Raw genomic sequence first — 26,898 nt, forward strand, 5'->3', positions numbered from 1 at the left:
CATTTTTAATGTGAAGTCTGTTAAATATCAGTGAATGTAAGCTGGAATACAGACTGAATGAAGGCAACTTGATTATTATTTTTTGATTATTATTTTTCCCCTTTTGATTTGTATGTCTTGCAAAAAAGTACATATTTTGATACTATTTTGAAAGTTCTAATTGTTTTCATTGCAGTTCAAAAAAGCTTGTTCCATGGCTTCGTCTCATATTAAAATGCCAGTCTCTCGTTGAACAGTACTATCAACCTTGGAGTTATGTAGGTAAAACTGGTAAGTAGTAACACCTCTTATATTGAGTATGTGTAATTGTGAAACATATGTTATGTAGTCACGGTGCATTTTAAGTGCATTTGTGTTATTAACCCTAGAAAGCTAATGTGTCCTGTGCCAAACGTTAAAGCTAACCAATTGTCTGCTAGACTACTGATTTCTTCAGAATTAAAACACAGAAAAAAAATTTGCAAAACATATTTTATTTTACTATAAAAGTTAGTATTTACTTACAAAAGACATAAACAGCATGCAGGAATGCAAAATTACAATTTTATAAGTCTTGAGCGCACTCAAAACAACACTTTGACTGGTGGTCACCATGCATATACCACGTGAGGCACCTAAAAGTACCACCTGAAATAGCGAAGAAACCAGAAACAGTAGCGATGTGAGGTTTGCGGGAAACAATAATATCAAATGAGGCTCGTAAATCGGAGGTATGGGGTGGGTCGAAAAATATCGACAAATGGGGCATCTGGAGCAAAGTCATATTTTTTTAAATGGAACGATATACAATAACATGCATAATATAAAAGAGCACATGCAGAGAAACACAACGCCGTTGGTCTCATACATCTACTGCACATAGGAACGAAGATATGGCCATGTGAAAATATGTAAACAAACTAACAAGTGGCCCACTTGACCGTCAGTACCACGGCATGTAAGACTTCTCAGGTGCCTGACAGAACTGCCTTTACGCAGAGCAAGTTTTGATAGCAGGTCCACGAGATCGTGTTAGTTTATAGCAAGCAGTCGTAGTGGTAAGAGCGAAGATTGTGGTGTTCACAAACATAGAAAAAGCGGACATGATCCTGATTTATGGGGAATGCCGAAAGAATGCCTCAGAAGCCTACCGTGTGTACGCAGAGAGATATCCAGACAGACGACAGCCATCTCTACGTCTGTTTGGTAAGTTATTTATTAAATTAAGAGACACCGGAAGTGTAACACCACGAGCACGTGTGCGGAACAAGCCAACTACAGGTGAGGCAGGTGCAACAAATGTTCTCGCCGCTGTTGCTGTGAATCCGCACGTTAGCTCCCGTGAAATTGCCAGAGATGCTGGGATGAGTCAGCGAAGTGTATTGCGCATTCTGCACACACACAAGTTTCACCCATATCATATCTCCCTCCATCAGGAACTTCACGGGAATGATTTTGTGGACCGTGTTCGATTTTGCACATGGATGTTACGACACGACACACCCGATTTGTCACGTATCCTCTTCACTGACGAGGCAACTTTTACCAATCATGGAAATGTCAACCTAAGGAACATGCACTATTGGTCGGTGACAAATCCACATTGGCTTCGCCAAGTGGAACGCCAGCGCCCATGGAGTGTGAACGTGTGGTGTGGTATAGTGGGTGAACATCTCATTGGCCCTTTTTTTATACAAGGGACACTGAATGCTGACCGATACATACAGTTTTTACAACATGAACTGCCTGTACTATTGGATGACATACCACTTCAGGCAAGGAGGGAAATGTGGTATCAACATGACGGTTGCCCAGCTCACAGTGCAAGACGCGCTACAGCATGTGTGGAAAATACATTTCCAAATCGTTGGATTGGACGTGGAGGGCCTGTCAAATGGCCGGCTCGTTCCCCAGATTTGACACCGTTAGACTTTTTCCTGTGTGGAAAGCTGAAGTACATTGTCTACCGGGATGTGCCAACAACTCCAGAGGATATGCAACGCCTCATTACTGCGGCCTGTAGGGACATTCCCTACGAGATGCTACATTCTGTGCAACGATCTTTGCGTGGGCGCCTCGTTGCCTGTATCACAGCTGACGGCCACCACTTTGAACACACACTTTGACAGGTTTTCGCTTCTTATGCAGTGGTTCTTCGACATACTGTCATGGTCATTTTCATTCTGCTGTAACACTGTCAAATACATGGTGCTGACGATGTCTACTGTATTTTTTCTTCCTTTAACACGTTCTGTCTTCATCTTGTTTAATGGCTTCCGACATCTCATACTTGTACATGCCGTGGTACTGACGGTCAAGTGGGCCACTTGTTAGTTTGTTTACATATTTTCACATGGCCATATCTTCGTTCCTATGTGCAGTAGATGTATGAGACCAACGGCGTTGTGTTTCTCTGCGTGTGCTCTTTTATATTATGCATGTTATTGTATATCGTTCCATTTAAAAAAATATGACTTTGCTCCAGATGCCCCATTTGTCGATATTTATCGACCCACCCCATACCTCCGATTTACGAGCCTCATTTGATATTATTGTTTCCCGCAAACCTCACATCGCTACTGTTTCTGGGTTCTTCGCTATTTCAGGTGGTACTTTTAGGTGCCTCACGTGGTAGATCGACCGCAAGGAAAAAACCTTGTGACGAAAAGTCCCCGCGCAGCTTTCCCTTCTTCCCTCCACCTCGGGCCATAAGGAAGCATGGTCCACTCTCCCCCTCGCCTACTCACGGGAGTACTTTGCACAGGAGTCGCGGATCTGTGCAGGTTGTTTTGCTCATGGTTCCACTATAGCTTTGGAGTAATGGCAGCACAAGAATCTGGTCATCCTCTTGCTTGAGCAGAATGCATAAATCTTACTTCATTGTTGTTGTTGAGCAACAGCATTAGTTTTTTGCAGTTCCACATTCAGGATTACAGCAAAATCTTGCGAAGTTATCGTGGAAGTTTTGGTGTACATAAAGATGATGCAAAATTAAAAACATACTGAATGTAAAAGGACACCGATGCTTCCCTGTCAGTCTCTCTGACCCAAATGAAGGTAAATGGGGCAGGGAGTGAAAGAGTTAAGTGGAAGGGGTGCAGCAAGAAAACAGCACCACATGCATAGTCTGCCATATGCCGCGTTAGCTTTCTAGGGTTAATATTTGTTGAAGAAATCACTTTTCACCTGCATAGTTGAAGAAAATAAAAGATGATAAGATGTTCAAATCTTTGACTTTTGATATGAAATCTTTCTCTCTCAATAACAGTAGAATGATTGTGGTGGTTAAATTTTGCAAATTGACTACATTCTGCATAGATCAAGGGGTTACTGGAGAGTAGGAAATAAAAGAAAGATAAAGACAACGGGTAACAGGGTAAAGTTCTGCCTTTCTCTAATGTTTCTTAGATATATGATAATTTTTCACAGTTTGAATTAGCTTGAAAATACTAGTTTTGGTCAGTTGGCAGAAATAGGATATCTGTAATTAGATGTAAAACTAGAATTGAAATGTATTATTTCAACCTAATTTCTGCCCAGTATCCTCATATGATAATACTGTGGAAATTTTTGATGGGTTATTTTGTTTTTGCATTAATTACTGATATTTTATGTTCATTACACTTTTGCTGTGAACTAATACAGTGGAACCCCAATTTTACATTCCCTGATTTTACATTTTCCTACATTATCATTCAATATTGATGGTCCCAACATAGCAAAATGTTATAAAATTTTCCCAGAAAATACATTTTCCAGCATTTTAATTTTGTTTTCACCTGGATCCCCTGAAAAACGTAAAATCGAGGTTTGACTGTATTTATATTTTCTTGCTTCGTTAATATTATCATATTTTCAGTAATTTAAACTTAAAGCAGTCTGGTGGCAATTTGCAACCTATTACTTCATATCGTAGTTTATAACCTATGAGCTGTGAAAATGAATGAACTACATATATAACTAATTTAAGATTTTTAGAACCTATTTCAGAATTTTTAGTGCCTATTTTTAGGAACCTAAAAGTACACTTTTTAGAATCTAAAAATCCTAGGTCTAGTAATAAGTATCATAACATAACATAACCCATGGTGCTACAGCCCTGGAAGGGCCTTGCCCTATCTCCCGACTGCCAGTCTCCCTCCCACAATCCTACCTAGAGATGTGAAGATCTTTAACGTGGGGTCAGCACATCGAACCCTCAGCTATTATAGGAGAGTTTCGAGACCAGGTTACGCTATAGAAGAGTTCCGAGACCGAGTTAAGCTGCTCACTTGTAGCACCAAAATTTCCTCACAATGGTGGGTTTCTACCGGTCCCATACACAGCTGAAAACCTGGAAACTGAATCCAGGTAGACTTGAACCCATGCTGTCTTGCAATTGGAGTCCAAAGCACAACACCTTAAACTGCATGGCCACAGAGGAGTAAATGGTAGTTATGCCTCTTTTACTTGAACACTTGAAATGTCATTTAACAATTACAGAGTTCTGTGGTCTTACTGGAATTCAGAAGTGCCATAATGGTGCTTTACCCTTAAACTAGGATATTTCTCAAGAGCATACCATATACAACTTAACTTCACCTCACACATGAAGGATGTTCATATTTACTATGTGCGAATTACTCACAAGATTAACAATATAAATTACAGTTTTACTTACATTTTTTTTTGCGAGTATGATACTTGCAAACACACGTAAGTAAAACTGTAATTTATATTGTTACACATGAAACCATGTACATATTGTAGCAAGTGCTGTGTTACACTATACATCCAGTGTTTTGTAGCCTACCATTTTTTTTAAAAAAAGAGGAAAAATCCTTTTATTTTCAATATATGTGACAAAGATAAATGTGTGTGTGTGTAAGACTTAAATCCTAATTATTCTGCTAAGTGACTGTTACATATCAAATCTACCATCTATCATTTGAGGGTGGCAATTTTCTAGAAAATTGTATATGCAAAAATATGTGTCATTATGTTCCTGTAAGTAGTTTTCAAGTTAATAAAACAAGAAAAAGTAATAATAATTTGGGCTTTGACAATTTTTAGCATGTCAGTTTCTATAATTTTAAAATAATAATAATATTTTGGTATTTGTAAATGTTGGCTAGATAATTGGAAAGTAGATGAAAATCCTATTTACAGTGCATGGATTATGCTCTGCTAATATATATAAAGGTATTTTTAAAAATATATATTTATTTGGTTATTTCTGCAATAATACAGCTCATAAATGGCATTTTTCTTCCCTGTAGGGTTTGAGGACAGTTTTAGGAGCCTTGACAAACTGTCACAATTCAACTTTGAATTACCAGTGGATTTAGCAGTTCGTCAGTTCCAGAATATAAAAGACGCTTTTTAGTACCAAAGAAGAAGGAACAGATTTTATTTTTTTAATGCATTGAGAAAGACGCTCATACATGCTGTTGTTTTCTTTAGTGAATAGTGCATTTTCTACATCTTTTTTACATTTCCTGCAAGAGCATTGGTTTCTCTTTACTAATTCCTGCAGATGGTCTGACAGCATGTTAGAATGAAAATATTTATGCATGTTGTAAATGTTTTAAGACATTGCCAAATGTACTGGTAAAAATGACTGACCACTTAAGATTTTGTCATATCAGAGGGGAGGTAGATGTAGTGTGCCCCGAAATGCAGCCAAGTCCTCTTCTGGAGAAAAGAGTGAATTGCCCATGTACTTACTGTAATTCCTAATCAAAGCTTAATTTAATACTTCCCACGCACACATTGAGTTGTTGGTGGTTCTGTATTATTTCATTGTCAGATGTGTGTCGAATATATGGGATTAGCATTATGATAGTGAACGACAATAAAGCTACTAGTAGATCTGTTTCATTTGAGTTTTAACATGTGAAGAACTTAGAAGTGTATCAACAAAATTCCTTTATGTAATATAAAATTATTAGAGTGTGGTTGTCACAGTAATCCAAAATATTGTTCTCATGCATTTGTACCATTTGGTTTACTTATATCTTGCCATGAATGTGGAGTAATGTTCTAACCCTCATGTTCTCAACATGCTATTGTTTTACTAAAAATTAGAGTATGGTGATTTTTCCATGTATAATAAATATATGGTGTTGTCATGGCACCCCAATTATTTCTTAATATTGTTGCACTTCACATCAGCATAGGTCTCCTAGGGGGAAAATATTATTTTTATTTTACACAAAAAAATAAACATGCAACTGCAATTATTTGTTAGGAAGTAAATTGTGTCTGGCTTGTGTGGATATACGTTCAGTGGAATGGATGGGAGATGGTGGTCAGTTAGATAAGCAATAGAACATTTTGTGGCTTTCATCTGTATGTGAAGATAATTGTATGGAAGTCATGTAACATTGAATTGAGTTCATTTTGAGACGGTCGTACCAGTATTCTGCATTATTATAAAATTATGTGAAGTAGATGTTTTGTGAAAGATTGTTACTTTCTTCTGATTTTTCAGTCATGGTATGCTCTTATAAAATTAGACATGTATTTCAGTGCATCATTTTATTCTTATATTATACTAAATTCTGTTTTTAGTACTGTATTTAATTTAGTAAAATATTTATTTTTCTGGAAAGTTATATTTTCTAATTACCCTTTATATATCAGTGTGATGTATTATATATATAAAAAAAACTCCAAGACCAAGAAACTCATGTTAGACAGACTGAGTAGTTGTGGAATTGCATAGAAAAATTCATCTATTATATTTTCCATTAAAGTCATTCATTTTTTCTGCCTACTGATGTACTCACTCACCATCTAGTCCCTCAAGAGATGCACTAATGAACTATCTCCATCTGCCAATACCAGTGGTATTGGTATCAGAAACGATCAGTTGGAATGTACGTACTGATACTACTGATACCTGCCAATACTTTAATGGTATTTTGGTCTTTCACGGACTCCGCAAAAATGTTGTGCAACACTAATTATCCTGGAAATAATGGAAAATTCGAAGTTTCTTTTTATTTTGCACCAGTTTTGTGTGAAAAAACTGAATTTTGTGATATTATAATATGAATTTAATATTCTGATGTAATTTTCAAATATTTTAAAGTAAGAATCTTGGAAATTGATGTACAGTGGCTCCAGAAAGTACGAGGCGTATTCGGAAAGTAAGTACCGAAAGGGTGTAAGAAATAAAGTAAAGTAGTTTTGTACTTTTTTTTTTTACTTACACTGCATTCTACTGACATTAAACTACTTTTCTACGTAGTTTCCACCATTTTTCAAGCATTTGTCATAGCGTGGCGCTGGTTTTTGTATTCCATCATCATAGAATGTTCCCGCCTGTGATGAAAGCCATCCATGCACTCCTGCTTCAATGTCATCATCCTCGTTGAAATGCTGACCACAATTTTCGATATTCCAGGCGATCTGTCACAATTTCGTAGAGGACTGTTTTCTTGAAATTTGTGGAAATTCCATGGAAAGCGACGATATTGTGAAGCGTCTGTTTTCATGAATTTCCATGTCGACCGCACGCACCAAATTCTCGGTCACAACACATGGCCGACCGCTCCTTGGCTCATTATGAACTGTCTCACGACCTTCTTTAACACATTGACTGCCGTGTGTATGATATGTCATACACATGGCTTCTTGCTTCTGGGCCACGTGTATGCTACTCCATACACAAACAAGAACCTGATTCTTGGCCGCGTGTATGGAAACGCATACACAGTTCAAGCAAAACTATATGACTGTTAAATAGCCGTGGCGTACAGCTAAGATGGGGCAGTAATAATTTTAATTTCTGTAATGTCTTACAAGAGTAAAAAAATCTTCAAAACTTTATTTACGCTTACGTATTCTTTTCACTAGTACAAATGTATTGACAACTAAAAAAGAAGGGTAAATGTGTAAATACATTTTTTTCTGGTTGGAATTCACAGCAAACGATTATACATTATGGAATACATTGCTAGTACATCATATGTCTTACAAAATGATTCGTTATATAATATTTCTTTGTAAACTTATGTTCCTTGTAGATATATAGATAGATATAAGGATGACATATTTTATACCGAACACTTTGGAAGTTCAATGATTTTTGTTGAAACACTCCCGTCCCGGCACATAAAAGGATTTTTTGGACATTTGTCAAATACTGTCTTCACCCACCTGGCAAACTTCCTCCCTGTCGAGTCAGAATTTCCACTTCTGCCATAGATTTTGTAGCAATGTTCACAGCGTCCTTGCTTCTTTCTTCCATTATCCCCTACTTTGTTTATCAAGTGATGAGTTTGAGTTTTTCTGCCTTGTTGAACAGGTAAAGTGAGTTTGCTGTCCAGGAGGTAATTGTTCAGAAAGAATATTTAGGATTACAAGTTTCCTGAATTCATTTATGTGTATGTTACTGGACTGGATGCAGTCACTGTAGAGAATGTAGGCATTCACGAGAGCCGTTCCCCATATAAATTCAATAATAACTTTCTTGTACCATTTTGTAGTCTTTCGTAGAGCATTCCCATATGAAGCGAATTGATCACTTACATCAATGAAGGACTTGCTAGTAGTGTAATCAATAATTGCGGTAGGCTTTCTAATTCCTGAACCACGTCTTTCTGTTACAGTTACCTCTTCAGCAGAGCCCGACCCTGTGGCCGAGCGGTTAGCACATCGCGCTGCGACGCCAAGGGTCCCGGGTTCGAATCCTGGTCGGGCTTGGTTGTTTGTGAATGTCCATTCATCAATTTCATCCTTTCATCACTCATCCTCATCTTCGCAAATTAGCCAAGAGGCACAAAACGCGAAGTAAAATAAACTAAATCAATCAATCAATCAACCTCTTCAGCAGAGTGAGCTGTAGATAGAACTAACACATCTCTCTATCTTTCCACTTCAGAATAGTCACACCTTCCTGAGTTTCCATTCCTACAATATCACCTTTCCTAAATTTATCTTGAACAACATCTGCTGGCAAATATTTACGGTTAGACATAATTGTACCGATCAGATGGGTATTATTGTCAATGGCAAGGTAAGCAAGAGGAACGGTGGTGTAATAATTATCTGTGTAAAGACGCCGGCCTTCACCGAGAAGATCTCTTACAAGCTGTAACACAACAGTTTCAGGAACTGACATGTTACCGGCCGTTTATATTTCCAACATAAAGAATAATGTTCCATGTATAGCCCCTGCTGGCACACAACTTGAAAACTTTCACTCCGTATTTATTCTTTTTGGAAGGGATGTACTGCCGAAATGAAAGTCTTCCCCGCCATGGTATCATTCTTTCGTCGACACAATTTTTTTCCCCTGGTATGTATATTTCTTGAAATTGTGAAATGAGTTTGTTGGTGATGTTCGTAATTTTATGTAATCTATCATTAGGGACAGCACGTGAATTGTCTGCAAAATGCCACATTCGTAGAAGCAGTTCAATTCTGTTTCTACTCATTATACTTCGGGGAAGAGGAAAATCAAACAAAGCACTAGTGCTCCAGTAGTCTGATAATTTTGGTACTTTGATCACCACAAAATTTTAAAACAGCGTGATATTCGGAAAGAACAAGACAAAATGTGGTAACACAAAGCGAATAATTACGTGTATGAAATCATATACACGTGGCATACAACGTCAAATTGAAAACCTACGCCGCGTGTATAGAAATGCATACACACCACAAAAACCTCAACAATGGGCTTAATTTCAATTGTATTGAGATATTATGGATACACATTTCATTCACAGTCGGTCAGTAACAAGAAAATCGGATTGGCCCAGAAGAGATACATTTTCAGTTACACGGTGGCAGTCAATGTGTTAAACATCAAAAATAAAGACCTCTCACAGTTGACGGTGGATGTCTACCGGTTTCACGTTTGTTGCATTGAGAAAGCAAATCATAGACCGGACTTCACAGTCGGTGGGCCGAATGATTTTCTTGAACATTTCAAACCTTCATAAATCTATGAAGGAAAAGCATGACCTGCTCCCACGACAGCCTGTGGTGTGATGAAGGACGTCAGCGAGAACTCACACGGTTGCGACTGCAGTGCTACAGCGGCAATATTTGCAAAAGGTACTTACTTTACGAATACGCCTCGTATTCATCTGTATATAGGAATGGGTTATTGGATGAATAGACTATCATTAACGTACAACAAAAAAAAAATTGCACTCTATTACTTATTCGTTTGCACACAAAAATATACAGAAGGAAATGCCATATTTGTCATACAAAGTGAATTACAACAAAAAATACATTAACACACATCATCCAATGCTAAATAAATATTCGTCTGCAATACATAAAAATAAAAGTGTCATCCTTACACATGGTTAATACTTGGTGGACCCACCTTTGCTTTTAAGGATGGCTTCCATCCTTTGTGGAATTGATCGAACCAAATTACTTGTCATTCCCTGTGAAATATTATGCCATTCTGTCAGAGCTCTCGCAGATCATTTGTATTTGAAATGTGTTTGCGTATGTTTTCCTCCAGAATAGACCACACATGCTCTATGGAATTAACATCTGGAGATTGTGGAGGTGTTTCCATCCAGTGTGGTGTATTATAGAGGAACCACAACTTGGTGTTGTGAGCCGTATACGCTTAGGGTCATTATCTTGGGTGAATATGTATCCATCGGATAGACCCATATCTTGCACACTTTTGGGAAGGTGTGACTTCAGGATGTTGATGTATGCTTTATGATCCATGATGCCTTCTACAAAGCACAGATCCCCAACACCTCTGGCACTCGTGCACCCTCATACAAGTATCGAACCTCCACAGTGTTTCACAGTCGATGTTAGATTCTTCTCAGCCAGTTCTGTGCTCTTCTTCCGCCACACCATGACCCGTCCATCTGACTTGAAAAATTTAAATTTACTCTCATCTGTGAATATGACTCTCCCAGTTCTCATAGGTGACCTTTTTGTGTGTTTTGGCATAGTCGTTCCTTTTCTGCCTGTTGCGTTTGCTGATGTACGGTTTTCTACGGGCAGTTCTTCCCAATTACCCAGCTTGGTGGAGAACACTTCTTACTGTTTCTGATGAGACTGTTTTTCCAGTTTCATTTGCAACCTCAACAGCCAGCTTTGGGGCACTCACTTTCAGATTTTTCACAACTTTCTGCACTATCATACATTTTTCTTTCTGTGTTAGTTTTGGAGGTGGGCCATTTCTTGGGGCATTTTTCTAAGTTCTTGTGTTCTTAAACTTTTAATTGTGGTGATGGGCCTACTCAGTGTTTTGCTTATGTCTGTGAAAGATGTACCACTATAAAGCAAACTCACCGCAATATGCCTTTCATCTTCCGTAGTTTCCTTCGATTTGCACCCCCCCCCCCCCCCCCCCAGTTTTTCACACAGGCTTGCAGCACACACATTCCCTGTTGCAATGGAAGAAAGCTCGTACTTGCACTACAAGACATTCACCTTGTGTCTCAAAAGCGAGTACAGGGACGTGGCTTCATGTAATTATATAGTAGACGAGTACTAGTTTGGTGTGTAATACGACATGATTTTCGATATTTGCGTTGTGTTCGAACACAGTGGCAATATCTTTGCTTTTTCTCTTGATTTTTGTAGAACGAATGTGGAAGTGTGTCGGTATTACATTTTGATCATGCTTTTCTTCTTTTGTAAAGTGCTATGCATGGTTTTACAGTCTGATTGTGCTCAGACGAATAGTTTCCAGAGCCACTATATAATTAGAGTAGAATACTTACATATTAATATTAGTCTATATTTTGAACAACTTTTAAATGCTACAATTTTAAAGCATCTGTATCAGTGGGAATCTGTGAGAGTATTGGTATAGGTTGAAAGTGGTATCGGCTCAACCCTACTTTTTATCAAACATCCTATTACCAATTTTTGAGGTAGATAACCCTGATGATTATCTTTGGTAACTTTGAAACTTCAGAATTAAAGAGCTATGTAAATGTATGTCAATAACTTTTAATGTCATTATTATGGAGGATGTAGTAACACATACTATTGTAAAGCATTTCATCTGGGAATGAAATGGATAATGAAAAAAAATAGTTTAATCGATTCTCAATTGGGAAGGGGCAGGGTGATAAATTACTTGTTAAAAGAGGATAGTAGATGAAATAAAATTATGGTATGCACATGAAAAGAACTTGCTGAAGAAAAAGGCAAATGGCAGAATTTGAGAGAAATTGTGCAACCATAGAGTATGAATATAATCCTCATGTGAAATGCAGGCACAACATTAAGGAAGTTTTGAACTTAGTCCACATGATGATGAATCAACACAACTGTGTTGGATATCACTCTAATACCATTGTCACCACATGATACATTAACCCCACCCAAATCTTCCATTCTGGAGACTTGGGCAGAAATTATTACTAATACCATCCTAATCTACTTCCTTTATCAATCATTAAGGAGTAAAATTTTAATTTTCCATTTTCAGAACATTCCCAAATGGACTAACATGAAAATTTACAATGATGAGCCAACATTATTATTGATTTCCCTTAAATTCAAATGCAGGACATCTGAAGTACCCAATATCCAATTCACTTTAAACCCCAAAGGCTGGTGACAGCATCTACGGGCTAAAAAATGTGAATCATAATTGAACAAGTCTTGAATTATTGATGAAATTTTGAAGTTCAAACAGAGATCAAATTAGGAGAGCTTGTTGAGCCAAAATGAGGTCTTGATTGTGGCATGGACTTATGGGATGGGGTCAATGGATGCCCCCTCCCTCCCACAATTCCTCAGGATCCAATCTCTCATAACAATTTGTGTAAAATTGACATAGGGAAATAGAGCTAAAAATCTTGGTAAGCTTTCTTTCTCTAAATCATCCATTTGTTTACTAGATAATTTCAATTGTCTTAATGCAGACTCTTCTAAGTTAGTTGATTATAAGACAATTTTTTCTCAAGAAATTGGTGAATAAAATGCATAATCTTCCAAAGAACATATTTTTAAAGCTAGTTTAATTGTTACACTAACCTTTATAGGCATGTCTTCACTTGGTTCTGGCTATCCTGAAGCATAATGCAACAGAATCCAGTGTATGCAACAGCCCACACACGTGACTACTACAGTTTAAAATTGTGGAATGTTGCATACCAAATTTAGAAATTCCATACTTTGTTGCAATTCATAATTTCTAATTATGCCTGAACATTTCAGTGTTTTGTGTGAATTGCTACATTCATGTTCCACTTGAATGGTACTTGAGCAAGAAAGAAGTTATTGTAGAGGGAATGGATCTTGTTGATTACGCATGAAAATACTAGAATTCTCGATAAGTTTTATCTCGTTAAAAAACTGGGAAAAATGAGATTTTTCTTCATTCAGTGGAAGATTTTAAGTTTTGTACAAAAATGAAATTTGGAACAGAACTGTGGAAATGACAGATTATTGTGTGTTTTAAGGGCTTAGTTCTGCATGAAAATACCAAAATTCTCGATGAGTTTTATCTGGTTACGAAACTGGAAAAAGTGACAATATTTGTTGTTCATGTGAAAATCAGTGTATTCTATAGTAATTTCAATTTGGATCCTACTGTTGAAATAACAATATATGAGAGATTGGAATGGAAGGGAAAGAAACCGATTCAAGTGGAATTGATGCCACAACATGCAAAGTACCTTGTTTGGCATACAAATGAGTTTTTAAAATTAAAATCATTCAAACAAAGCTTATTCCATCATTTTTTATTTGTTGTAATAATATGAATAAAACACAAGTAACTCTTCGCATATTTATTTTATTACAATCACTGATTGTGAGTAATTAGTAAGAATATTAACAGCAGAGAGTAAGTGTAAAAGTAGCTTAAAGTTACTTTTAAAGTACCAGTAACTGAGTTACTTTGTAAAATGAGTAACTATAACCCAGTTACTTGTGAAAATTAACTTTCCAAACACTGTGAAGCAGTATGTGCCTCAGCCGGATATTGAATCTGGGACGCCTTGGTTTCAAGGTGGCAATGACACAACCACATCCAGACACCTGCACAAGACCTGGAGCAGACCTGTTCGCGAGACATCCCTCCTAAAATGTCATGCAACCTGCACAACACCTTCGCTTGAGCACCTTGCCTCACCACCTGCCCAGATTGTTCTTGGCAGGTATTGAAAACCCACCGGGTACCCGCAGTCCTAAGATACCTAGTAGGTCTCAGTGTGTTCATTCAATCAACTGCATGCCCCTCCCTCTGCATGACGTAGTTACTTCGAGTAGAAACTGTACCGTTCGCACACCTGTCTGCAGTGTTGCCAACTGCAATAGATTTCCACTATTTAGAAAGGGAACTCGAAGCTTTGTAAGCCACATCGCCAATGAGATTTAAGAATGATGCTACTTTGCTACTCACCCCCCCCCTCACACACACACATTCAAATAGGTTTTCCATAATGCACACTCCATAAGAATATGTCGTAAACCAATTAACGTGGGCATGGTGATGGTGTCCTAGTCACAATTCAACATCAAGTCACGATTAGCCTATAGATATTAATAATACAAACATCTCTAATGCATTACATGTTTTCTGAAATATCCTTTTTATTGTGGCTTACTTACAGTACTTCTTATGGGATGTAACTCATTTGCATAGTTACAGCTATGATAGTTTAAGGAACAACGACGCTCCTTCTACAGTTACTTCTGGTATAAGCTAAACATGCTTCAACTACAAGCAGGTTCTCCTTAGTTTAACTGATGTGACCATCTAAAATTAACATATTTTTCGTTAAATAATAATAATAATTGATTGATTGATTTGTTCTTTCTTGTTTTTCTCACTATCGGTTAATCGCGACGATGAGGATGAACTGATATGATGATACTGGTGAAGGGACATTCACACAGAAAGTTTATCAAAGTTTTAAGTCCAATTTATTCACAGATAGGCTAACCGGATCTGGGCCTACAGTTTAAACAGATCCGAACGTCTACGTACGTCCGCCACCAGATAAATTTGATCACAAGGTGGCAGAGTTACTATGCCATCAAGTGTTTTCGTCAGTAATCTAATTCAATGCCCCTCAATAGGATGAATAAGGGAAACCAATGGCGGCGATCAAGGGAGGCGAGAGGGAGCAGTTGCCCCCACTTCTTGCTACTTTTGCCCCTGCACTATGCTAAATCTTATGTATAAAGGGAAAGTAAACTGTCCTCCCCCCCCCCCCCCCCATGTTTTGGTACTTTGTCCCCCAACCCAGATTTGGAACCCAATCACCGCCACTGAGGGAAACTAAAAAATGCCCAGGCCAGGGCTGGAACATGTCATGTTCGACGCCGAGATTGTGCGTCGAGCAACACACTGTTCTACTGCAAACACCAGGGCCATAGCCAGGCAGGGGCATGGGGCATTGCCGTCACCCCTCCCCCGTCTGAAGTTTGGTAAAACTGCTTTGTAAAATTTGTTTGCAGTGGCTAGTGAAAATGTAGACAGCAGATATTATTTTGCTCAAAACTTGATAAAGATAAATTCACAGAATGCAAAGAATGGATAGGCATAAAATTATTTCATTTGATTTACGAGCCGAAGTCAAAGTACCTTGAAGTAATTAGAATATTTTCGCTCGGCTTCAGCTTTGATTGGGAAGATATTGAAAATGGACTGTAAGTATTTGAACGATAGTTCTAGATTATCTGTGTCCTATATTAACTTCATAATCACACACACACACACACACACAAATAATAGACTTTCATATAATACTATTAAACTTTGAAAATGGACTTGGTTTATAAAGCCCTCCCTGATAACCCAGGAGCCCTACCCTCCCCACCCCCTACAATCAATTCTGGCTACAGGCCTGCAGAGGCACAACCATGATTTTTTGTCTGGGAGGAGGTAAGTACCAGGATAATCATGCCAATGATAATAATAATAAATTGTTAACAAGTGTATTAGATTGTTTTCTTTGAGTTTACATATTACTGGTACTTTTCTGCACCACGATTTAATTTAAAACAATAAATTTTTATGTACGACTCTTATGTAATTACAAATTCTTGTGGGGAAGTTAGAATGTGTTTTGCAGCAGAATTCCCAGAATTTCCTGTTCTAGATAGTGTGTGTGTTCGGATACTTGTGAACAATGTCTGTTCTTGATATGAAGTGAAGGGTAAAACAGTCTGTGCTTACTGCGGAGAAATTAGGCGACGTTGGAGCATGATTGGAACATACTCCTCAAAAAGTCTTCCAGCACCTTGCACAAGAAACAGACATTTCCAAGTCGTCTGCCTGGTGATCTTTTAAACCTGAAGCCATACGTTACAAGAACTGAAAGAAAACATCAGCAGAGAAATTGAAGCAATTTTGGAAGAGGGATTGATGCATATTGGTGAAAATCTCCTTATAAAATGCTGTAGATATGTGGAAGCTGGAGGATAACATTTCCAACAACTCTTGTAACAAGATATGTGCTCATTTTAATTGTAACTGTCCATGTAATTGTACGAGCTTATTTCATTCCACAGCCAGCAGTTCCAATTAGGCAGATGTTGCATCCAGTTTGCCGGCAGATGCTCTTTTGCTGCTCAGCATGCTAGCCGCAGCTGCCACTCTGTGGACAAGTTTACCGTGAGACTCACTGTATATGTGCTGATCATCTGTAAGCGAAGTTGAACCTGTCTTCACTAGTCGTGACCTTAGATGGACGTGGCTTTCACAATAACATGATGGTAACGTTGTTGTCTTGTAATGAAGGGGTCCCGGGTTCGATATCTGGTGGAGGCACATAATAAATCAGATACACTTTAAACTGTAGGTCTTGTCCCGATTAGCCTTTCTGCATAAGGTGGATGTACACATTGTAAAGAGCATATATGAAAATTAATGCAAAACATTAATGATACTGTACTGTAATTGAGGAAATTGTTCATTACTCATGGTGTTCCTATTTGCTTGTCGATTGTCAAACAAATTATTTTGACCAAAATATAACGACACAATGCTAATATAATATTTTGCAAAATGATATACATAACCACTAACCAGTTCAATGACTATAGTGGTGCAAGAATCTCCCTTTATGGTTAGGGTTACCAGACGTTCGGTTTTTCCCGGACATGTCCTACATTTTAGCCTTATGTCTGGCGTCTGGGAGGAATTTTAAAAAATATCATAAATGTCCTACATTTTGAGCGTCACATAAAATTAATTAGGACAATACGTAACAGAAAAAAATCATGCAAGTTACAAGTCTATGGACTGCACTTCCAAACTCAATACTGAAATTTATTTTGATTCCGTCATTGCCCAAAAATAAAAAAAAGTTTGTCCTGCTATTAAACAAAGGGGAAAACGGAAGCACTTAATGAACAAAGTTTTGGGACCACTTTCTGATAATGTCACTGTTCAATGCCGGAGCAGAATTTTTTGCCTTAGGGTTTATACTGATGGAACAAGTTGTTGCCCATTCTTATTCAATATTCAATATAATTTGATTGTAAAGCAGGGGTATAGAGAAGTCAAGATAAACTAAAGAAATCAACAAGTAGGTTAAGAAGTCAATAAAAAGGCAATAAATTATTCTTGTGGTCAAGAATTTTGGTTGATTTAGTTTATTTTACTTCACTTTTTCTTCCCCTTTAGCTAATCGTGAAGATGAGGATGAATGGTGGTAAGATAAGATGGATGAAGGGACAGTCACAAACATATAGGGACAACAGACACAAGCCCCACATAAGATTATACTGGCTGCGAGTCCAGACGCCAAAGCCTCGCTTGTCTGCAAGGGCGCCGACTTTCCAAATTTTCTGTGGGTGCATATCAATGGCGGTTAGATCTGTAATTATCAAGTATTGCATACTTTAAACAACTTACATGCACAATGATTGCAAGAGGCAATGATATTATCAACACGTTATTAAAAGAAAATACCACATTCATAAAAATTAAAATGAAAAAATCTTCATAAATGCAAATAATTTTAATTGTATGCAGAAAGAACTTTGCAAGGATTTTGTTGTGAACAGAAACTACGAAATGACTAACTTATGTACCAAATAATAATAATAATAATCATGACATGTTAACTTTCAATATAAAACACATTCCTTCTTATGTCATTTGCACTTATGAATTTGTTTTCAATTTTGGTAATGTCAATATGTTTAGTCATTTCTTTATGAACATGCAAATTGCCAAATCATTCAATCTTTTTTGGGTCATTGTTGACGCAAAAAATTTTCAATCGTCTAAGTGCTGAAAATGACCGCTCAGAGGTACAAGAAGTAACAGGTATAGTTAAAATCACCCATACAAACTTCACAAATTCTGTCAGCATTTCACGCATGGGACCACTGTTTTCTCTACTTAAAATATTTGTAATGTCTGACAAGTTGGCCACTTTTTCTTTGTTCGTTCTGCACACGTCTAGAAACATGTCCCTGTGCAATTTTAGCTTGTCTTTATCAAAGTTTGTCCCATATAACAGCACCAATTTGACCGATAGCAAAAGCTTCAAGTTGTGAAATAAGTTCCAAAAGCTTTGCTTGAAATCTACGATTTAGCGAATCCACAGCCACATCAATTATTTCAAAAATATATTTGTCTGTATATTTCCTCCGGCGTTTGATACGTATGAGGATCACTACCTTCGTCGTAGCGTTTTGGCATCTTCCTTTTTCTAGGCAAAACTGGTTCATCAATGTTCAATTCCTCGGCTTTGCTCATGGTTTCATTCCACAACTCAAAAAATAAATCCCTTTGTAAAGCTAAACTTGCAGAAAAAGTTTCCACCAAAGTTTTGATTTCTTGGTATGACAATGATTTCTTCTGAAAAGAAGAATGAAGTTGTTCAATCCTGCCGAAAACTGAAACAAACACAATTGAAACAATTATGTTTTAGAGGTTACAAATTTGAACTTCCATCTCAATGTTTTAATTGCTTATTATTTTTTTGATAATGGCAAGTGAGAAATGTTTATTTTATTTTGTTTTTATCAAACTAAAAATCTTGTGGGTGCGCCGCACCCACAAGATTATTTATGTGGGTGCTCGAGCCCCGGAGCACCCACGTAGTCGGCGCGCATGCTTGTCTGTCAACCACAGTTCAGGATGCATTAATACAAGAAAGCAGATCTAATTCTCTTCTTAAATTCAGCTTCAGTTTTCATCTTACCTGACCCTTTGGTAGGGGTTTTCATTAAATAAATATTTATTTTCTTAATTACTAATTTCCAAATTTACCTAAGTAGAACGCGAATAAATAAACGTTAAGAAAAACGGAAAAAAGGTATAGAAAGTCCAGAAAAAGTCAAGAATTCTGTATGTGTTATTTTGGTAGACACTCTGTTATTGAACTAAAAACTACCCACGATGAAACTTATGGAACTATTTTAAATTACGGTAATTGCTGAATATTTGTTTGCCATTACAGGTCATAATTCAAATGTTGAGAGAGTACTTTCATTACCATCAGCATAACAGACTCGCGAGAGAAATTATTTTTCCATAAAGTGTGTAAAATATTTGGTACCGGTCCCTATAATTTCAGAGTTTGACTGTCCACTCTAACATAAATATTTAATAAAAATTGTCTCCTCTGTGTATCACTTAAATAATGTAGTAAGAGGTGCATTGATTAGTATGATTGCAAGTTTTGAAGTTTTGCATGTAAAAATTAAGAATTCATTTTTTTAAAAAACTGAAAAGTGTCATTTTTCAACTACTTTCTAACATGTTCTATAGAAATATGTATTATTTATTGAGAATGTTTTGTGTCTTACATTTTGACTTAATGTCCTACATTTTGGGACAGCATGTTCTACATTTCCCTTACAGCGATCTGGTAACCCTATTTATGGTGCCATAAAGGGAGAGATTTTATACCTCTACATTTGGAGTCTACCTGACTCTGAGCTAGACCCCAACTATAGAGGTAATGTCTGAGACTCCAAGACCAAGGTTCTAGCAAAGTAAAGTAAAGTAAAAAAAAAAAAAAAAGTACCTTACGATTTTTATGTCGCAATTTAACCATATTATTATTATTACATTTTTCTTGCATATCAATGGTAACGCTGATTTCTTGTTAGATTTCTTTGAGTAAAAATCTAGCATACTGGAAATTGCATTGGAAAATTATGAGAATAATCCATTCTGCAGGGAGAAAAGCCGGGATCGCCGTCACCGCTTCGTGATTTTTCATTTATTTAGCATTGCTTTCCTTCCACTCATCGCGACGATGAGGATGAGTGATGATATGATGAAAGTGACGAAGGGACATTCACATTCACAAAGAACACTCATACCCATACCGGGATTCGAACCAGCGTTCCTATACGTGCTAAACGTTTCCTTCGGTGGAGGCACATAGTGCTTCGGATCCCACTTTAAACTGTAGGTCTAGTCCCGATTAGCCTTTCTGTGGATAAAGTGGACTTAAAAACAACAATTCAATAAACTTTTCCTTGTATTAAAATGATATTGTTGAAGGATTCTATTTTATGTTGCTCGATTTTTTTTTGTTCGTTGGGTTATATAGATAATAGTTAGTCATGGCTTTGGGGGTGGGTAATTCTACCAATGTTAATCGGTGTCCGGTTACAACTTACAACACTGCCGAATTGTAGCTACTCCTTTAAAAATTGGGGGACAAATCATTAGTCTCATTAGTAAAATGAAGGGGTCCCGGGTTCGACACCCGGCGGAGGTACAAGTGGTTCGGATCCCACTTTAAACTGTAGGTCCAGTCCCAATTAGCCTTAATGTGCATAAAGTGGACTTTAAACAAACAACAACTCATTAGTAAAATGAAGAGTACACGCAATTATCCATTTCTTGTATTGGAATTCGTACCAGGGTATTCCCACCTCCCCTCCCGAGCAAAAAAATGTTGTGACGTAGCACACAACCTATTCCAACCACTTTGAGAACCGCATTAAAACGATAATGCATATTCTTCCGAATGCAATAGAAAGTTTCAACTCCAAATTCAGAGATGGCAGCACAATTTGATATATCTTCTATTGTGGTACGTTGCAATTAATATAAAGAAATTGTTTTAATGGGATGACAAATTTATCGGTAAAAAATATATCATATAATATTAACAACAAATACGGCATTTAAAATGCATATTAGCAGGAAAGTATGATACAATTTCCTAGCTGATACTGATGAATAGTCAAGCATTGAAAGTGCGGTATTGAACTTTCCACACCAAGGGGAATAATATCTTTCTGTGTCAGATACCGGAATAGTATTTGCTGAAATTACTTGGCTACTTTAAGCCCAATTTCATAAATATGAAAAAATAAGAAAGGAAGTTAGTGCAGCTCACCATAGACTGAGCCCTGGCCTGGCTAATTTAAATTAAATTAACATTTCGACAGTCGTTAATCGTTGATTAATTACAAATTGAATTTTTACTTTTTTAAATATTTTATTTTTATTTATTTTTATTTATTTTTATTTAGCATCGCTTTTCTACCACTCTTGGCTAATTGCGACGATGCGTGATGATATAATGGAATCGATGAAGGGTAAGGTGACCAGACGTCCTGTATTAGCCGGGACAGTCACCTTTTTGGACTCTCTGTCCAGATTTTTTTTAAACCGCAAAGACGGGGGGGGGAGCAGAGGTGACACTTGCCCCCTGGCATATCTAGAAACAGTTTGTGTAATTTGTGGGCCTCCCCGATGGCGCAGTGGTAGCGTCGTTATCTTGTAATCAAGGGGTCCCGGGTTCGATACCCGGTGGAGGCACATAGTGGTTCGGATTCTACTTTAAACTGTAGGTCCAGTCCCGATTAGCCTTACAGTGCATAAAGTGGACTTAAAACACCAAATTAATCAATAATCAATAAAGTGTGTGTAATTCGAATGGTGAAATTGTAGCGATATTATTTACAAGTAATGTTGTTTTCCGGGTTCGATCCCGGAAGGGGACTTTTTTAACCTGTTCAAGCGGCTCCGGCGCCCACCCAGTGTCGTATAAAGTGGGTACCTGGAGGTAAAGGGGGCCAGGGGCGTGGTGCTGATCACATCATCCCCAGCTCGGTCGAGATCAAGAACAAACCCCCTATACGCCTTCATGGCGTGGTGGAAAGCATATCTGAAACCATGTTGTGCTGTATGGGTATCAAAGAATATTTATTACTACTTACAATAACATTCATAAAATATTACCAGGAAGTTTACTTTTCGTCAACTGTATCTAACATCAGGGACGTCGTTAGGGGGGCCCGGGGGAGCTCTGGCCCCGGCAGCTGTAACTCTGCCCCCCCAAACAAAATTTTAATCTCTTAAAAATTATCCTAAATTAATACTACGTAATATTTTCTGGTAAATTTGTAGCAGAGTTGGAAACACTGAGCGGGAACAAACCTGCTATTCCGAAGAAAATCTTCGGAAGCAAATGTAGGACAGCAAAATTCCACCCTTTCGTTGTTTACCAGATTATAACCAAAGGCATAAAATCTGCCTGCTTTGAGGTTATTACCCTTGCCCTACCCTAAGTTTCTGAAAACCTTTTGCCTTTTGTTGCAAATTACCCTTCCGTTACAGATGGAATCAAAGACTCCGCCGAGTCTGAGCGGTCAACAGTAGGTGGTCGAGCGACATATGGAGAGAGTTCTCCAGTACTGACATTGTTCTGAGATTTAAAATTGCTCCTTGCTTCAGCTTCAGAGCCACAGATTAGCTTTGTGTTCTTGCTTGCGAGCAAGGTCTGCTATCGGGTTGCTACGGTCACTGTGAATTTGTTCGTGTGTGGGAAGAGTTCTAGCGTTGTTGTGCATTTCCATCTCGAATGGATAAATTTATCAAAACTGGATATATTAAAACTATCTCCAAACATGTGGAACATGACGACAATGAAGATGATGTTGATCCAAGTTCTGAATGTACTAATGTGAAAATAATTACTGATCTTGGGGTAGATAATTCTAGGCAACCACTTTTGCAAAACTATCCAAATACTACGTTCGGAAAGCGAAAGCGATCATTTCAAAAACACTGGTTTGCATCTGCGCCGTGTCTAGAATATAGTGTGTAACTTGATGCATGCTTTTGTTTTCCATGCCGTAAATTTGGCACAGATTCAGGATATGCAGAATCAAGTTTCAGGAAAATAGGGATGCGCGACTGGAAGAAACCATGTGAAAAAATTAAGGAACACGGAGGAAGTCCTATCATCTAAAATGCATGGAACTGTGGGCGAATTACAAAGTGAGTACCAATCAGTTTTGTAAAACAATTATATGTGTGTGTGTGTTCGTAGTTTAACTTAAATAATTAAATATGTATATGTCTGTATCGAGTGTTCAAATCGAAAAAAATGCTGAGGAGAAAATTTCACAGCTTCCCTTTTCAAATTTTGAGATTTGTACCTGATAGAAAGCCAACTGCGTTGGGCAGAAATTTCTCTAGGGGAGGGGTCTCAAGAATCCCGTACCTAAAACATACGGACTGATGGTTCAAAGTAAATAACACAAATTTTCCAATTAATGTACAAGAGTTCAGTAATCACTGATCTCGTCTCAGTGGACTTTTATTTAATATCAGAATTATTTTTCTTAGAGGAAGGCAAATTAATCAGGAAATATTTTCTCATCAAATACATATTGTAATTTGCAAACCAACAACAGTATTAATTTTAATGTAAAATTCAGTACAGAAACTGACAATTTATATGCTGATATTAATGTAATATTTACTTGAAGTTGAAAGGAATGATTACGTCAAATTCTTAGCAATAGCAAAATATGATCGAGAATATTTCAGAGGGAAAATTCTTTACCTGGTCAGGAGTTAAATAAAAAACTTCTCCCCCCCATTTCAATTCGAACACTGGATGTACTTTGATTTTCGTTCCCTGATTTTACATCACTTTACTGACACTTCTGGCTAATGTCAAAGATATGCAACGGTGATGCAAGAAATTAATGAATGGACAGTAACAAAAGACACGCCTGCCTCTCCAGGCGAGGACATCGCGTAGTGGTAATGTCGTCACCATATAATTAAGAGGTCCTGGCCTGGGTTCGATATCTAGTGGATGCACATAGTGGTTCGGATCCAACTTTAAACTGTACGTCCAGTCCCGACTGGCCTATATGTGCATGAAGAGGACTGGATACAAAAACTCACGGAGTCGAACTTAGATCATTTTGGGACAAAATCGTAATTCGGTAGCTAACGTGCTCAGCCACTGAGGTGGCTAGAATTTAATAGGTTTTAATTTTGGCTATTTTACCTTTTTTCCTACCTCGTAGGTTAATTTTTACAAGTCGATGTGGATGGATGAATGATGGACGGATGGAAAGGTGATGGGAGCATAGACAAACAGAATGAGTCACCAATGACTGGTGGAGGTTTGAACATGGGATCTCTGATTACCTAGCCCTATACGCTTACCACTCTGCCACGAACACTGGAATAAATTAAACAAGTAATGCCATTGTTTAGAATGGATGTCGGGAGAGTGGAAGCCTAGCTAATAACAATGTACACTAATGCATTGTTGGCATTGCTAGCAGATGTTAACGATCTACCGATACCTCACACAACAACACAACCGAGAAATAATCTTTACCTATATAGTAGTAGTATTGGCTATAATATAAACCCGAGAAAGTATGAACCCCCCTCAGGCAGATTTGGTTACACTTAAAACTAGCTCAACATGCCCATATGAGCTTTTTGCTCAAGTGTGGAACCCTGTCTAATCCAAGATTTTTGTAAAAATGCCCTCGGGAATTTCCCGTGAAAGTATGACCCCCCTCAGATTGATTTGGCTACACTTACAAAAGCTGCATCTGTGAGATTGTTGTCCATAAACTTGTCAAAAATATGCCCCTTCTTGATATTGTTTTTGCTACACTTAAAACTAAGCCAAAAAGCGACCCACACCCACCCACACCAACCCACACCCACACATATTTACTTCTGGTTTAAGTTCAATTGAACACCAGCCTCAACTTGCATATCTAGTACTAAGACAATGTAATATGCAGAGGCCTTCTAGAATTGCTCTGTGACTCTCTCATTTCTTACATCATAAACATATGATTTTTCACCTATGAGAATAACACTACATATGGTGTCATCAGGGAGTGCATCGTGGAATTCACAGATAATTTTAATGTTTGTCCTGTCATTAACCACAACTTGTTTTCTTTTTGAAGTGTTGATGACAAACATGGGTCTCTGTGCTTGGAATTCATCTGGTGTGTAATACATGTCAGTATTGCCAGTAGTGACCCTTTTGTATGCTGTAAATGCTTCATATAATTTGAGGAAATCATCCTTGGACATGTCTAAATTATAATTTTCTCTAGGAAATACCTCATTTCTGCCATTTTTAAGATATATGTTTTTGATGTTGCAGTTATCAAATTTACTTGAATTTTTTTCCTGATTATTGTGTCTTCCAGTCTGAAACAGTACCACCACAAAATCTGGCATGTCATATTGTATACTAGAGAATGAGTTTGTAGCATCAAATTCATAATAGGTACCAGTGGCAGGCTTCTGTACACATTGATATGTATAAAATTGTAAAGACACCTGTGGATTTTTTAGGATATCAGTTTTGTATTTAAGAGCATAACTGGCTTCATATTCAACAACCGGGATTCTTAGCTCCATAGTCTGAATAAGGCACTTGCCCTCATCAGGTAGGGTATTAGGCAGAGCTTCCCCTGTAGAGTTTAATGTACTGTACCTCATCAAAGCATTATTATCATTGGCAGCTCTTCTAAATGTGATTCTTAAACCACCCTTCCACATAATATCTTTGTAATCTGAGAAGAATCCTGGCAACAGGCGCATGGGGAACAGCACTGTGTGACTCTTAGATATTATTTTATCACCAGCCTCAAATCCACCTATTTTGTAGTAAGAAGCCTCGGTTTTGGATAATTTTAGTGTTGCCAAAGCTGTAGAGGTAATGCCAGGGTAATCCACTCTGTTTATAACAACACCATGTTTTCTGATCTCAATTTCAGAGAACAGATGTGGCACAAAATTGTCCACCAATCTTATATTTGAATTTGCCGGATAATCTGTACCATCTTTCTTTACAACATCAAATTTGATGTATAGATCTGCTCTGTGAGGGTGTATAAAGCCATCCCCTACATCAAGATCAACCTCAATCTCTGTGTTGGGTTGATTTAAATTTGCAAAGGTCCTCCTGTTTGGGGGGAATGATTGTAGCTCATAACTCTCAATATTTTCCATTTTTTTTGTATGTATTTTTATTTAAATATTAATCTCTATGATTGCAGTTTTTGTGGCTCCAGCAAAATCAACTAATTCTTCTTTTTCATTAGTGACCATCAACTCAATATTATCTATTCTGTTATGGCACACAGGAAAATATAATGTTGGTGATGGAGTGTAGATGATGGGCTCCATAAATTCAGAGTTAGGTTTGAATGTTGCAATGATGCCAGTTTGTTTGTGAGTGCCTATGCCATTTGATTTGGTGATCATACCCTCGGCCACATTACAGTGAATATTCAGAGTCTCTATGGCTAAGAATTTAGGTATATTAATAGCAGTGTGTTTGATGGCTATTTCAAGTTTTGTGTTGTTCTCAAATCCTAACAGCTCTTCTATAGTACCCAGATCCACTGTCTCTGTAGCAGATACAATCTCTACTCTGTGAGTGACAGAATTTTGAGTTAAAACTATACCTCTGGGTAACTGAGCATTTAGAGTAGACAGATTATACTGCCCTGGAGTGATGACAATGTTTTGATCACCAACTGCAATTGTGTTGTTGTGGTGTGTAATATTAGGGATCAAGTACATGCCATAAAATGCTCTGAGAGCTATTGTTTTGGGATACACTATATCATCATGTAATCTAAGTTTCAATATTGAATTTTGGCTGGTGAGATGGAATACCCCCATGATGTTTCAGATACCACAGGGCTTTTTGAAAATTTTCAATTGATGGTTTATTTATTTGAGACATATAT

General features: G+C 37.5%; 1 protein-coding gene across 4 annotated transcripts in view; it reads left to right on the forward strand.

Moving 5' to 3' along the window:
* The window catches only part of LOC145984179 (RUN domain-containing protein 1), a 64,073-nt gene extending 57,508 nt beyond the window's left edge, over positions 1 to 6,565 (forward strand). For all 4 annotated transcript variants that reach the window (XM_083117672.1, XM_083117675.1, XM_083117674.1 and 1 more), the window contains exons 13-14: positions 176 to 270; positions 5,238 to 6,565. In XM_083117672.1, coding sequence (XP_082973798.1) covers positions 176 to 270; positions 5,238 to 5,344 — 202 coding nt within the window. In that variant the 3' untranslated portion in view covers positions 5,345 to 6,565. The remainder of the gene's footprint in view (positions 1 to 175; positions 271 to 5,237) is intronic.
* The last annotated feature ends 20,333 nt before the right edge of the window (positions 6,566 to 26,898 follow it).

The sequence above is a fragment of the Lepisma saccharinum genome, chromosome 2 (genome assembly GCF_977018435.1).
Source record: "Lepisma saccharinum chromosome 2, izLepSacc3.1, whole genome shotgun sequence".
Classification (NCBI taxonomy): Eukaryota; Metazoa; Arthropoda; class Insecta; order Zygentoma; family Lepismatidae; genus Lepisma; species Lepisma saccharinum.